Source organism: Giraffa tippelskirchi, chromosome 1, assembly GCF_054371585.1.
Source record: "Giraffa tippelskirchi isolate mGirTip1 chromosome 1, T2T-mGirTip1v1.2.pri, whole genome shotgun sequence".
Lineage (NCBI taxonomy): Eukaryota > Metazoa > Chordata > Mammalia > Artiodactyla > Giraffidae > Giraffa > Giraffa tippelskirchi.
Genome location: NC_137275.1, coordinates 81,001,835 through 81,017,813, shown reverse-complemented (window position 1 = coordinate 81,017,813; position 15,979 = coordinate 81,001,835). Strand labels below are relative to the sequence as shown.

Here is a 15,979-nt window from a genome sequence, read left to right as displayed (position 1 = left end):
CCAAGGACTGAGCTTTGTCCTCGGGCTGCCTCCTACTCAGACCCTGCAGTCAAAATGTGGTACTTTATTAGATTTTTTGACCTCAAGGTCATGACCAATAGGCAGTTTAGGTTTTTTACCAGTGGTCCTCCCTGCCAAGATAGCTGATCATGTTCTCCATCGCCTCTGACAATCCGTGTTGATTATAGGAATAGGGTGTGGATTATACATTGTTGGGTGCAATTACCTCCTGGAATACAATGCATCTTCTTCTAGACATCCCAGGGAGATAATTTGGACATAATGAAGATCTATAGTAATCAGATAATTACTATCGATTGCTCTTTAGATGTCTTGATGAGGTAATTAGGGTGTACTGGAAAGAAGCTAAAACTGATTGATTGGCATGACCGTAATCTCAAAGATTTCTAATTATGTTGCTTTTCTTCTAATGGCTTATAAACAAACATCATTTTAGCTTTAGAATTTGTCAGGTGCCAGGTTCACTGGCAACGTCAGCTTTCTCTATTATGCTAACTAGACACCAAACATGATCAACATAAGCTCATTATGTCTTCCTGCTGAAGCAGAAGAAACTGCAGTTAACTCTCACTTTTCTTGTGCGTCTTCATTTCCACATGGCCAGATTCTTGCTGAGGAATGGCGTGTGAAGTGTGGTGGGAGGGTGTTCTGTGGGGAGTGAGTGACTCTGGACTGAGCCGATCTGGAGCCCTACAGGGGACCTTCCGAGCCTGCCGCCCAGCAGAGCCAGGGCACAGTGACACAGGATGTCTGTCGGGGGGCTGCCTGCTCAGGCTCCTGTCACAAGTAATAGCTGCTCATCAGCCATCAAGGTTGAATATGTTCAGCATTGATGCTCTCAAGCAGCTAGCCCCCGTCCATCTGTGTCAATGTGCTATTACTTCATCTCTTCCATTACACACTAATTAGAGGAGTCCCTGCCTGAGACCACATTCCACATTACCCTAACATTCCCTGCTATAACATACCTTATAGCACCTTTCAGCAGCTTGCGTTGTGCAGAATAGTGACCTGACTCAAAAATGATGGATGCTAAGAACCACTAAAGGAGCAGTTTGAGATGAGCTGTTTGCATCTAATCAATGATGTGGGTAAGCTCTGCACTTACTGGACTATAGTTTTCCACTGTGACCATCTATCTGTGCAGGAATAGGTTCCCTATATGTGTGTCCACATGGGGCCTGACTGATTACCTGAATTATCAAACTCCAGCTTTCATATGAAATCTCACCAAAGAAGAAAATCAGATTTTGTTTTTATATTGCTATAAAATGCATTATTACCTGAACCCAGAAAAAAGGCCATAAATGCCTTTATATTTGCGCTACTAAAACAGTTAAAGCTTGAGGGGAACAAAATGCACAGGGATGGTTGCAACAGCAGAAGAGACTAAGGATATTTTATTCATTGATAACTTATGGTTTGCTGATGTTTGGATAATTGCAGCTGTAGTTGGAAATGCTTCATTTACTCCCATTAATGAGCTTGAGAAGTGGAAGTAGATATAGAATTTATCTTGATGTTACATATTTATGGCATAAGAAAAGTTACATAGCAAATTTTTTAATCAGCCTTGGGTCTTGAAAAATGAGGTGGCTTTTTAAAAAAATTTAATCTGAGTGACTATTTAGATCAATATTTGGTGCTGGAAAATCCTCATCTGTATACTTTTCTCTAATAGAATATTTAATGAGCCTGTTTTAATTTTTTGATACTTAGTAATTGTGCAATGGATAATTTTAAACAGAAATTGTCTTTCTGTAGGTAAGGAAACTAAAAAAGATAGGAAAGCGTGCCCAAAACATGTTCTAGATTTTTAATTGTTGGCTGGTATTAACCAATCCAAGATGTGGTTTGTTTTCTAGTTATTTGCCCTTTTCCCTAAAAGTTTATTGAAAAATCTACTTTCTTATCTGTTTATATTTCTGCCTTTTCTTTTATTGGGAGTTCTCCCCATTTGGGGTCCTGATTGTTATTTCCCTGTATTTGATTAAATATCCCATTTGTCTGTTGGGAAGTGCAGACTGTACTGAGTGTGCTGCACAAGTGTGCTGTGGCTTGCTGACAATCCATGGTCCATAGGGACCAGCCACATGCAAACTGGCCGGAGCCTCTGTCTGAGGGTCTCAAGACTGGAGGATGAGGTCTTATGTTGCACAGTTAGGTGTGGGGGTGGGGGGCAGAATGAGGAAGATACCACAGAAGTGATGCCAGTCAGTCATTTGCTTTTGGTTTGTGGCATGTCGTTGCAGGAAGTTTTGCAGCTCGAGCGACAGATGGGAGGACAGCTCCTAGAAGAGCCTAAGGCTCTTCACTTTAAAGGCAGCACCCATAACCTGCGCCTATCCATTCACGATATTGCCCATTCCCTCTGGAAGAGCAAGTTACTGGCCAAATATCAGGTAAGGTTCCCAAAATGAACTGAAGGCTTGGAGACATCTCCAAGAAAGAGAACTGGAATGATTTAGACAGAAGATATTCCGTTCCTTGAAAGTAATCTTACTTCGGTACTCCTCCAAAATAGTTTGGGGTTATTTAGGATTTCCGAAAAATACTCTAGATGTACTGGAGGAAATGCTCGTTTCTTAATTCTTTCAGGTAAGTGTACTATCATTGTTTAACTTTCAATAAATAAGACTTCAAATCCATTTCTATTCATTTTCAGAGTAATGTTAACATTGAGTTGATAAAACTAGCCTCAAAAGCATTCATAGGAGAAAGAGAACATTGGTATCCCACATGACACAAATTAGGCTTCAGCCTGGCTAGGAGAGTGCCTTTACATTGAAAACTTAGAGGAAACATCATCTTGGAAACTTGGAATAGCAAGTAAAAATAAAACCTGGTCAGGATTTTATTAAATACCAGCATAAGAATACTGGTCCCCTCTGTATTTAGCTGTATGAGGGGAAAGTAAGACTCTCCAGAGGTTTCTCACCTCCGCCTCCATCAGCCAGCCCAGGCTCTCAGGAGGCTGCAATGGGATCCCTGGTCTCAAACCCAGTCCTGGGAGTCACAGACACACTTAGATAAGCAGCACACCCTTGTCTACATATATGCACATCCAGTCCCCCATCCAGGGCTGCATCTGCACTGGTGGTGATTTCCTGATGGAAGTCCATGAACACACTAGAAGGGATAAAGGGAAGATTTTCAGCTGCATCCTTACTCTCAGATGTCTGGTACTTACACATAAATTGTAGGGGAAAAAACCTCCTAGTTCACTAACAGTCTTGAGCTTTGATGGGAGCACATGCCAGACTCTTCTGTGTAACTCAGCACTTGATTAAGAGACTGGCTTTGACTTGCTCATTAAATCTCTTCCTTCCTTTTCCTCTCCTCTGATTTTGCAACTGCCATAAATCTTCCCCTTTTATGAAGAGTTTTTTTATGTGCAACTGTAATGGAAAATACTGTTTTAATAATAATAATGATAATACGATATTACTTCAAGCTAAGCCTGGCTGAGTTCTCACCATCTGCCAGACTCTCATGTACTTTGATGAATGTCATTTAACCCCTTTCATTCAGGTTTTTCTTTTGCTTAGGCACAAGCTTTCGCAGATGAGGAAACAGAAAAGGTTAAGCAACTTGCCCCAAATCACCAAGTAAACAAGGGGAAGGCATCTTACTTGTACTGAATTTGGCTCCAAGCCTCTGCTCTTAACCAACATGGTCTTCCATTGTGTGTCAACCTTTTTTTCCTTTATTGAAAGAAAGATTCTAGGATGGGCTCTGTGAGGTGATCTAGACTCATAGGAAATTATGCCTGTTAGAGGCTTGGTGCTTTTTAGGCCAAGAGCTTTCATGTGGCAGCTAATCAAGCTTCCAGTTTCCAACTTGTAGTGAGTCCTGGCTTTCCTCGTCCTGTGGAGGGCATGGGCATGAAAGGGAACTGGGTCAGTGCATCACCCTTTAGACTTCTTTGCTTTCTTCCATGATACCCTGGTAGGGAGTTCTTTTCATGGGCAGTGACTGGAGGGAGGGGGTTTTATTTGAGGAATTGTCTAAACCTTTAAAAACAAAAACCACTTACAATGGCTTTTTTATAAATGACAGAAGTGGCAGGCTGGTTAGGTAGATGGGTTCTGGGGCCAAGTCCCTGGGTTTGGATCTCAACTGTACCACTTACTAGCTGTGGGACTTTGGGTGAGTTATGTAAACATCTCTGGTCCTCAGTCTTTCCATCTGAAAAGGGGGGTGGGGTATATTCATGCACAGATCCACTGTGAGTAAAGAAGGTACAGTAATTCACATGTGCAGTACTGAGACAAGTACCTGGCAGCACCGTGTCCCTCATTTGTGGTTCCCCCTTTTCTATGCTTCAGGAAATTCCTTTCTACCATATCTGGAGTGGGTCTCAGAGAAACCTCCACTGCACGTTCACTCTGGAAAGATTCAGCCTGAACACAGTGGAGCTGGTCTGCAAACTGTGTGTGCGGCAAGTGGAGGGCGAAGGGCAGATCTTCCAGCTGAACTGCACCGTGTCTGAGGTAAGAGGCACCCGTGGCTCTCACAACAGAGAGGGATAAAGCATCGCAGCGTGCACCTACGGGAAGTCCTGGAGGGCCAGCTTGTTCACAAAGCAGTGCTTTTAATGAACACAGGGAGATACCAATACATAAAAGTGTAATAGAGGATCCTTTTCAAAAAAACAAGACTTTTATAGTTTGTGCCATGAATTTAAGGACTTCTTACACACATCTGAACTTCAGCCATAAGGATTAATTTGTGTGCACATACAATAACTTTCCCAAAGCATCCCCACTGTACCCTGTTCCCCTGGATCCACTGACTGTCTTCCTGTTGTTTCTGCTGCTTTCCTTGGGCTGCACCTGCCTTTGCCCAATCGTGCGCCGCCCACCGCCTCCTTTCCTTTCTTCTCCATGTTGAAAGGAGAAAGCTCTGGGTGTGCTTGCTGTCTTATACCTCACCCTCCAAACAGAAGAAGAGATGCCCCTCTCCCCAGTGTGAGAGAGAGTCCAGAAATAGAAGGTAAACCTACGCGTCTATCTTTCCTCGCTGTGATCCTCACCCGCTTCAGGTGGGACTTTTTAGAATGTCTGTGTCTCAGAAATAACAATCATTGCTGCTATTTAAAACTTCCCTGGGTGAAAAGAAGGGGTGCTCATGACCTTACTGGTTACCTGGGACCCCAGGGCTTGGAGTTAGGACAGTGGAAACCCTTCAGGTTGAAGGGACGAGAGAGGACCGGATGAAAGGAAGGGGCAGCACTTTCTGGAGCCTGCAGAACTGGGCTTGGTGCTGCTTTGTGAGCCACAGCACAGAACTGTCATCTTTTAGAACTATGGTATCTGATTTAAAAGACCCTTCTCCCTTGCGGGTCATGCGCGGTGATGAATGACATGTCATTGTGTTCGGTGTGTCTCTCTGCGTGTCGTATTTAAGGATGGTCTTCCTTAGCAAACCGAGGGGGGAAGCGCATCGGCCCCACCGCATCCTCCTTTCCCACAGCCCTCCAAGCTGCGGTCATCATTTCCTCCCGCAGTTTCATGAGACTTTTGACTCATAAACAACTTCAGTCACAGACCTCGGTGACATTCATAAGGCATGATCTCGGTGTCAGGGCGCCATGGCAACCGCCCAGCCTTCCGACAGGCCGGCCTATCGCCTGGGCCCACAGCACCACCCCTGCTGGCTCTGGAGGGTGTTTTCACTTTCCAGGCCCAGCAGGTCTGCAAAGTTCAATAACCACCCAGCTCCAGGGACAACAAAGGCTGCGGAATTTTGGAGCAGGGCGAGGAGGTCTGCGCCTTTGATGCTTGCTTTCTGTTCAGCCTGAGCCTCGGCTGTGTGATGAAAAGGTGGATCAGCTGCGGCCGCAAATGAAAGGGCGCCGTGCAGGGCTCTCCCCCCGCTGAGGAGACAGTGTCGCCTAGTGTGATCACAGTTTAAGGACTTTCTTTCTTGTGCCAACAGAGAGGAAAATGGTTTCTTTTGCAACCCGGTGGCTGTCAGCTCTGAGAGGCCCACCCTCCAAGTCCCCTCAGAGGCCTGTGACAGACAAGCACAGTTAACAGGGGTGGGGGAGTGTGTGTGCAGAAAGGCCCCAAGTCAGGTGACTTTGGGGATTAGGGGGCACACTGCTGCTTTTCCTTCTGGGTCACTGAGTCCCACCGCTGTTGTTAGCATCTGAATGCTGTGCCGGTACTGACGTTGGGAGCCAGGCTGTACACTGGGGAACAATTGGCTCCGGAGTGCCCTGAGCCCTGGATCTTCATCAAAAGCTCGAGGTGGGGTCCCCCGTGACTGACAAGCCATAACCAACCAGAGAAAGGGCTCCATGGGTGGTGTCTGTCTGCTGGATGGGGCTCCTCCCTAGGGTCACATGGCAAGTTGGCGGGTGGGCTGGGGTGGCAGCTCCAGTGTCCCGTCTCTGGAGAAGGAGCTGACTTTCTAGGACTGTGCCGCTCCCCCCCCCCCCCCCCCAGCGCTCCTTTCTAAAGCCACTCAGCCCTCGGGCCTCTCCAGCCAGGTGGAGGACCTGCTGCCCCCCAGGGAGACCCACATGTGCTGGACACAGACCAAGGTGATGGCAGGAGCTGAATGGTTGTTCCTCTCTAGGTGCCTCCGCCAGTGATCCCTTCCTTACCTAGAGATAAAGTTTAAAAATGAAAATGCCTGGCAGGGTATGGGGATGAATGAATGTCAAAATATAAATGATGGTAAGAGGGTTCTTCTTAGAGGAACCAGGGAAGTAATAAAGGGGAAGGTGCCCACCAAGAGAACAAAAAAGTAGAAGAGGAATTTCAGTCTCTTCAGGACTTTTAACTATATAACTCTTGACCCACAGTACTTCTGTGCACACCAAGAACAATGTTAGCGTTCAAAGCTTCACTCTGCTAAAGCCATCCTGTCTATTTACCTCTTCTGTTTTCTATAATCTGTTCAAAAGGACCCTTGGGGAAATCTAGTTTTTCTAAGTGACTTCAGGAAGAGTCAGAATACAGGAGTACACAACTCTCCTATGGAGTGTTGAAATGTAGGCTATAGCAGCGGTTTGGTTAATGGTGAAAAATCATATGTTTAAGAGAATCATAACGTCAAAGACAGATGGTACCAACATCATAAGCAATTATTGTAATAAGTGTTATGTGGGAGTAAACTCTACTTTTACCTGGAAGTAAAGGAAGAAATAATAGCAACAGAAACTAGTAGGTGAAATTTAAATGTAAATGTATGTATGTATTTTTCTTTTACCTCCAAGGCTGTTGTCAGCCATCTGATAAGAGAGACAAGATGATGCCCTATTGGGCATCAGAAATAAACAGGCTGGAGATGCAGGATTTGAAGGACCACGTAAAGTGCTGATGGTTCCTCATTCACCAGGAAAAGGGGAGCCGTGTGGATATGAGCACACCTTCTTCCTGAGAGCCATGCCTGCCTCTCCCTGGCCTTCACCTTCAGGACTGAACAGTGAGAAGAGCCTTACCTTTAGCCACAGTTAGTTAGAAGCTCTGTGGAGTGGGTTTCATCTTCTCTCTGTATCAAGAAACATTTTCTCTCATTTCAACAAATATGAATTGAAGAGCTTCCGTATGCAAGGCACTGTCCTGAGCATCACAGGAGTTCTGGGGATGACAAAAACATTCTCATCTCCAAGCAATTGGGAAGTCAGAGCAAGTCCTCTGTAAGTACAGCCAGGGTTCACAGGGCAGACTGGATGGAGAGCCCAAGCTGTGGGATGCACTATAGGAGGGCTCCGGACAGATAGCTTGGGGTGTGTTTGCTCAGGAAACGCGCTTTCTGGTCTAGGCTGTGAAGGGGTTGGCCTGACAGAGGTTTAGGGAAAGAGCAGAAGAACTAGCAAAAGTGAGGTGAAAGTGTTAGTTGCTGCAGTGATGTCTGACTCTTTGCAACTGCATGGACTGTAACCTGCCAGACTCCTCTGTTCATGGAATTCTCCAGGCAAGAATACTGGAGTGGGTTACCCTTCCCTTTTCCAGGGATCTTCCCGACCCAGGGATAAAACCTGGGTCTCCTTCATTACAGGCAGATTCCTTACCATCTGAGCCACCAGGGAAGCGAATAGAACTAGCAAAGGTACCCTGATCCTGGGGAAAATTGAAGGCAGGAGAAGGGGATGACAGAGATGGTTGGATGGCATCATGACTCAATGGACATGAGTTTGAGCAAGCTCCAGAAGATAGTGAAGGACAGGGAAGCCTGGCGTACTGCAGTCTATGGGGTCGCAAAGAGTCGGACACGACTGAGTGACTGAACAACAAACACCCTTAAGAAAGGCACTTGGGAGAGTGAATGGACCAGTCTGAGGAGAGAGAGTCATGAGAAAGGCGGGGGCCCGGTTCCTGGGTGGAGGGAGCAGCTGGGGCCTCAGGACCAGCACACCCCTTTACTGCAGGATTAGGAGTTGGGGATGGGTGTGGTAGGAAAGCCATTTGATACTTACTAAGAGAAAGCAGGAGAATGTCAGTGCTGGGCTTTAGGAAGATGAGTGTGGCAGAAGGGAGATCACAGGTAAGAAGCAGGGAGCTGGTGTGGCCACCAACGAGAGCATCTGAGGCTGTGAGTCAGTGCTCCACGGAGCAGACCCAACTCCACGGCCAGCCAGGGACAGTTCAGCTGGGTTTCCACCTAGACCCAATTGTCACGGTCCAGACAAGAAGCAAGGAGGACCTCAAAGTGGGCCATAGCCCTAAGGTGTGAGTTCTCTACACCTCTGCCCCCACCTCCATTTATACCTAATAGAAGTTTTGGCCACTGTGTTTGAACATTCCTACCGTAAATCCACTGAAAAGCACCAACGTGTGTCTTCAGCCCTCTCTTCTGGTCCCCTTGGTTTAAGGACTGTGCCTTCAAGGGCACCTGAAAAGAGCTCTGTGCCCAGTGCAGGGAATGATCTTCAGGATTCAGGGACATCAGATCCCCTTTGTTGCTTCTGTTTCACACCAGTCCTTTGAGTCCTGGTATGTGTTGGAGGTTAACGTAAAGGAGCCAGTACAATCCTCGGAGAGTGAGTTTGCCAAGCCCTGGGTTTTGAGGCCAAAGACTGATCACAGTCAACACTGCTGTGTGTTTTATGTTAAAAAAAATTTTTTTTTTGCTCTAACATGCCCTCCAAAGGCTCTGACAGACCCCGTGTGGTGAGATTGCACAAGCCTCGCAGTGAGTCTTGGCTGCTGATCCAGGGCCACAGAGCAGGCCACCCCAGGATGCACCCTGTGGCCCCACAGTGCAGGAGCAGCAGGGTTTGGGAGGTTCTGCGTGGCAGGGGCACTGACCTCGGGGTGGAGCACCTCGCCAGACCCCGAGACTTCCTGATGGCTGGAGCTGCACGTGGCTACTTTATCCTCCAGCAGCTAATTATCTTCACCTCAGTTACCTGCTCGGAAAAAAGAGAGATGACATTTAAAGTAGATTAAGTGGATTTTCTTTTATTACTTTAATAGTTCCCAGGCAACATTTGCCTTTGCTTTTCCAACCAGCAGAAGTGATCAGAAAATGATTAGAGTTTCTCCTGCAGATGAAATTCCGATTTTGCATTTATGCTGTTTTATGAGCTGAAACTATCTTAAGAGCCAATCTATGCTTTTCTCTACTAAAATTAGATTTTTTTTTTTAAGTTAAGGGTGTATAGCAATGGGAGGATTCTGTTAGCAGTTTGCCCTAAGGCAATATACCGTGTTCACCATTTTCTTTTAGTCTTAATTTGATATCATTTAGAGGAGAGCTATGCTCCATCTCATTCAACAAAAGCAGAATCAAGCCATCTTCTACAGAGGTTAGAGGGAGCTGTTACTCGAGCATTTGCCCAGGGCATTCCCCTTAGGGTCAGTCTCTAGAATCTCAGGTCTGGATCAGTTCATTCTCAAAGAAAGAACTGCCCTTTCAAACATTTCTCCCTCACAACCCCCCAAAATTTAAACCTTTAGGAGTATTGATATTCCCTGGCTCATCCTGGAGAATTCTAGCAGAAAAGCTGTTAGTGAGTTACACGCGGTCTCCAGCTAGCCCAGTCCTGAAGGAAGACCCATAAATCCCAGGCTGTGCAAAGTCAGCTCATAACGTATTTCTCCCTCTCAGCCAGGGTATAGAGAATCACAACTTGCAGCCAGAAAGAAGTCATTCTCAGGAAGGAGAATAATAGCACCCATTCTCCTCTTATCTTTTCAAACAAGGCATTATGTTGACTGGGTCAATAAGGATTGCTTTTGTCTTCAGAAATAATGGTGTGTTGTTGGCCTGCCTGAACCACAGGAACCTACTGGCATGGATCTGCCTCTTCTGGATCCAGCGAGCACCATCACCACCATGACGGGCCCCAGTGCTTTCAGCATCCCGCCCCCGATCCGGCAGAAGCTCTGTAGCAGCCTGGATGCCCCACAGACGAGAGGTCATGACTGGAGGATGCTGGCCCATAAGCTCAACCTGGACAGGTGGGTATGACCAGGCTTCAAGTCTGGTTCCTGTTAGACACAGGGCTTCAGGACTGATAACTGTTACAGCAACATTCTTTTTTGTCTTTCCATCTGTACATTTACTTGCTTTTCATTCTGCCAACATGGAGAAGGAAATGGCAACCCACTCCAGTATTCTTGCCTGGAGAATCCTAGGGACGGCGGAGCCTGGTGGGCTGCCGTCTATGGGGTCGCACAGAGTTGGACACGACTGAAGCGACTTAGCAGCAGCAGCAGCATTCTGCCAACATGTATTAAGCTCCTACCTTGTGTCTTGCACCATGGTGTTGCAGATACATGGTTGAGAGGCATCCTGGGCTTCTCTGACTTTTCTAAGCATCAGGTTTTGTGATCTGCTTCACAAGGCTGATGGGCTAAATCCCCCTAAATGATATATCCATTCTCTAATTATTGATCCTCACCTCCTGTTGAAGCAGGACCTAATGCTGGATGGGTAATTAATATGCTAAACACAGCGGTGCTATTAAGTTATGAAGAGACCTCAGGAGCCTCTTTTCTTTAGAACGTTGCCATCACTACCAGGCAAAACACCAGGCATGACCTGTCAAAGATGATCAGAGGCTGAGCTGGAAAGGAAACATAAGCCTCTTGATTTCCTGTTCAGGATGTGACCCATAGACATCTTGTCTCTTAAATTATCTTACTCAGAGTTGAGGTTAACAAAGTTAAGCATCACGTCTCCTGTCTGGGGCTGACCTAATTAAGCATGGGCTAGTTATTCAGGACAGCTCACTGAAAGCCCCAGTTTCTCAAGGGGGACCAGGATACTTATAGAAATGCAGAAACAAAAAGGTTTAGTTAAGACTGAAAAGAAAACAGACCCATAAATCACACCGTTGAGCCCTTTTCCCCATTACCAATTACAGGTACTTGAATTACTTTGCCACCAAATCAAGTCCAACTGGTGTCATCCTGGATCTCTGGGAAGCACAGAACTTCCCAGATGGAAACCTGAGCGTGCTGGCAGCTGTCTTAGAGGAAATGGGAAGACATGAAACAGTAGTGTCATTAGCAGAAGGGCAGTATTGACCCAGGCTGGGGCTGAAGTGGAGGAGGAGAGCCCAGGGGCTCACAGCTGAGGAGGAAACCCATCTGGACCAGTGAGCTCCACAGGCAAGACCGCAGCGGGAGAGAGAAGGCAGAACAGACACAACTACCAATGTACACGCCCACTCTACTCGGACATCGTCACAGCAGTTAAGAACAATTGTACAAATGTGTATCTTGAATTTAGAAATCAACCTAATTTTCCTCTTAGTTGGGCTGTATGCTGTGTGGTACAGGATCTTACAGTTTCCTAGGAAACGCTTTTTATTGCTATCCAGATATATGGATAAACTTTCTTAACAAACCCAATTTCTACAAACGTTGTTTACATCAAATTGGACAGGGATGCAGACACTGTCCATGGCTCGTTCTATTTTTGTTTAAATCATTTGAAGTTGAAGCTGTGGGCGGTTTGCTGTGTCTCTTTCAGATTAGTAATTTACAGAGAAATCAGAGTTTTCCTACAAATTGTGTGCATCAAGTGTCTCAAATAATCCTCCCATCAGTGTTCTCTTTCTAGAACTTGTAGAACCAGTGTTACTGTTTGTATCAGGGAAGTGGAGAATCTAAGCATAAAGGAGAAACAGATAAGACTTCTTATTCCTTGAGGGCACTGTCTCATGCCCTCGGGGAATAAAGCTGTATCATCACAGGGAAGACCTTGATTCATGTTCAACCACACAAGAGTTTCTTCACAGCTTGTGGGTTGGTAATATGCAACTTGAAGTGAATTTTGGTTTGTTTTTTTTTTTAAAGGTATTATTATCATCATCATTATTATTATTGATGAGTATTTACAAGTATTCTAGTAAAAGGATTTACTTTTACCTTGTTTTTGTTAGCAGTACTGTTAGTATTTAGGTATCGACCTGACCTGGGCACCTTCTCATAACAAGGTGGGTGTGGTCACCAGTTTAATTAAGCAGGCATTCCTTGCTTCCTTGACCTTTTTATCTTTCTTCAGTCATTCTGCCTGAGAAGGTGGTAAATGCCTACCGACTTTGTCAGTCTAGTCTTTGAGCTTGCTCAGGCAGGGGCTTTGTCCCCCGAGTGTTGTCATGGGACATGCTCTCGATTCAAGCTCATGCAGTATTGTGGTCACGCTGCCCCACACGCCTTTGGTGGGTCCTCTGTCTACCATGGAGGCAGTGTGATTGAAGGAACAGCCTCTGAGCTAAAGATCAGGAAACCAGTTCTCATTCTGGGTTTGTCATTGTCCAGCTGTGCCCCCTTGGGAGAGTCATTTACCCTCACTGGACCTCAAGTTTCCTCACCTGTAAAATGAAGGGGTGGATTAGGTCAGCTCAAGGTTCTAAAATGTTTGACTTCCCACCGTGATGCCTCTAGTGTCCTTCATCAGTCTGAAGACCACAATGGACGCTGACCTGGATCATTTAACGATTCAACCTGTCTTTCGCCCAGGCTACATTATGCCTTCCAAATAGTTCTGACTTGGAAGATAATTATTCTGACCTGTGACATATTTGTTATGCTTTCAAGTCTCGTCTTTGTGTCACTGCATCATGCTGTTCACCCAGAGATGGCATCCCCGTATCACCTTCTTTCCTCTCTTGGGACCAGTTGCCTTCCTGACTAGTTGCAAATTATGTTCTATTATTGTCTTGGTCAAAATTTTTTTAATTAAAAAAATTTTTTAACTGAAAAATAGTCAGTCAACAGACTACTTTGTGTAAACTATGATATTTCTTTAGGACCATACAGGCTCTTTTTGTTTTAACGCAGGGGCTCAATTCTTTCAGCAGGTCGGGGGGTGAAGAGTCAACAGTCCAGAAGCCAAACCAAGACTGAACAAGCACCCCTGCATGTGAATCGGCACTTTCAAAGCATGGCTGTGGTTTACTTTGGGGCTAGAGGTATCCAAGTTACTGACTGGATTTGGATTAGAAATAATCTTACCCCTTTTCCCCTTCTTTCCACATGCGTTTGCTCACCTGTTCCGGTAATCTGTTGATAGTCCCAGGTTCCTCTATCCTCATCACTGAGAAACTGTTGATACCTTGGTAGGGAGCCTTTTCTTTCCTGCCTTTTTTTCTTATCTTCTGTTTTAGATACATGAAGATTATTCCATCATCTGTCTCTCTCAGACCACACCCTGTACCATACATAAAAATACATTGCACTTGCTGTGAAAGGTAAGATTGCACTAATAAACAAGTTCAGTGTATCATGCTTATACCAATATATCTTTGATGAAAAGATAGCAAAATTGTACTCTACATAAAAAACTTAATTTTTAAAAAGGGGGAAGCAGAAAAAGAGCTATGGTCCATTGCTGCATCTTAAAATGACTTCTCAAGATTACTCACCATTACTGGTTTGGGGGGCTGTCATCTCTGGAAGTCAAGAATTATAAATCTGATGCCTAATGAAAAATAGAAAGGAGCAAATATGTAGTATCCAGATAAATTAATTTCAAAACTGACTTTAAAAAAGTCATCAACACAGAACTACAGAAGATAGCAGGAACTGTATTTTCAAAACCACTGGGTTCACTTTAAGTGCATCCTGGTATTTGGTTCTACATCTTAGCACCAGAAAGGGGAAAGGCGGTTAGTTCCTTAAAAGTGAGGTACTTTGTCACAGACCCCCATCATGTTCCCTGTCAGGGGAGCAAACTTCCATATGTATAGCATGCCATTTACATCAAATAATTTACACAGCAAATTCTGATTTCCTTCCTTTGGGAAGTGAAGTAATAGCTGTTAGATTGCTCTCAAACTCAGAAGGTCTAGGCTCAACAGTTCAATATATAGGGAGCAACCTCATCAGCCATCCTGTAACACGTCCTCCCTTTCATTCCTAAGGCTTCGCTGTAGGTTGAGAGCAAAAACCAGTTTACTTCATCTGGAAGGAAAAAAAAAAAATCTTACTTGTGCATGGTGCCATCTAGTGGTAGACAACACTGTCTACCCCAAGTTTAATAGGAAAACTCAGGAAGTTTTTGACAATGGGAATGGATACCTGTAGCGTGTATAGCATCTTTATGACAGACATGTGGAAATTTTCACATCAAATAGACATTTCTTATCCTCACCTTTTTTTTTTTTCACTTAAATTACCCATATCAAAAATTACATGTCATTATGAGCCTAGTTGCTTCCCTGGTGGCTCAGATGGTAAAAGAGTCTGCTTGCAATGCATGAGACCTGGGTTCGATGCCTGGGTTGGGAAGATCCCCTGGAGAAGGAAATGGCAACGTACTCCAGTATTCTTGCCTGGAAAAGCCCATGGACAGAGGAGCCTCGTAGGCTACAGTCCATGGGGTCGCAAACAGTCGGACACGACTGAGCAACTTCACTTTTTATGAGCCTAGTATGTTTGTTTCTAACTCCACACACATCTCAAATTGGGTTTTGGTTATAGAAATAATAGAAACATGTAAAAATCTGCACAAACAGCTTTTGAAGATTTGTCATTATTATATTTTTCATGGGGCTTCATGTGTTTTAAAACTTACTTTTAGTTCTCTGATATTTATTTTTGAAGACATAAGCAGCATCCAAATGGAAATAAGTTTTATATATGTAAATACTACATCTAATGAAGTGAAAACTGTTGTGGTTGTTAATCAAGGAGAAGAAACTAGCTTCCTTCTGAATTTGGGGATCTAAATGCAGATGTTTCATCCTGTTTTCATTTTCCTCTCACTAAATCAAATTTTCTTAATGTGATCTGCAAGGAATAGAAGTTAGATTCAGAATATTGATAACAACTGGGCACAAGGTGTCAGCAAACTAACACCAAGGTGCTCACAGCCAAGAGCCTTTTTATAAACAGCATGAACACCAACGTGGACACTCACCTCGGTTACCCCGAAGAATTCCCATCTTCATGCAAGCGATGTAAGCTCTTCTAAAGCAAGTCAGTATTTGGGGTGAGATGTCCTTTGGTATACTGAATAACCATTAGCCATCTTGGGCTTCCCAGGTGGCTCAGTGGTAAAGAATCTGCCTGCCAAGCAGGAGATGCAGGTTTGATCCCTGGGTTGGAAAGATTCCCTGGAGAAGGAAATGGCAACCCACTGTAGTATTCTTGCCTGGGAAATCTCATGGACAGAGGAGCCTGGCGGGCTGCAGTCCATGGGGTTACAAAGAGTTAGACACAACTTAGCAACTAAACTACAACAACAATGGGTATTAGTAATTTCATGCTATCATAGGCCCAATCAAAAAGAACTGAATGAAATGACAAATAAAAGGCACCTATGACAAAGGACAATAGTTGAAAAAATGAATTACCCTGATAATATTTAGACAACATGTAGCTCAACCCTTTATACTGATACATACTACTATTTTGTGGTGCTACCCTGGTGGCTCAAATGGTAAAGAATCTGCCTGTAATGTAGGAGACCTGGGTTCAATCCCTGGGTTGGGAAGATCCCCTGGAGAAAGGAATGGCTACCCACTCCAGTATTCTTGCCTGGTGAA

General features: G+C 44.8%; 1 protein-coding gene across 2 annotated transcripts in view; it reads left to right on the top strand.

Moving 5' to 3' along the window:
* Positions 1 to 13,194, top strand: part of UNC5C (unc-5 netrin receptor C) — a 405,303-nt gene extending 392,109 nt beyond the window's left edge. For both annotated transcript variants that reach the window (XM_081595521.1, XM_081595532.1), the window contains 4 exons: positions 2,274 to 2,423; positions 4,350 to 4,514; positions 10,261 to 10,439; positions 11,348 to 13,194. In XM_081595521.1, the coding sequence (XP_081451647.1) occupies positions 2,274 to 2,423; positions 4,350 to 4,514; positions 10,261 to 10,439; positions 11,348 to 11,510 (657 nt within the window). In that variant the 3' untranslated portion in view covers positions 11,511 to 13,194. The remainder of the gene's footprint in view (positions 1 to 2,273; positions 2,424 to 4,349; positions 4,515 to 10,260; positions 10,440 to 11,347) is intronic.
* Positions 13,195 to 15,979: the final 2,785 nt, after the last annotated feature.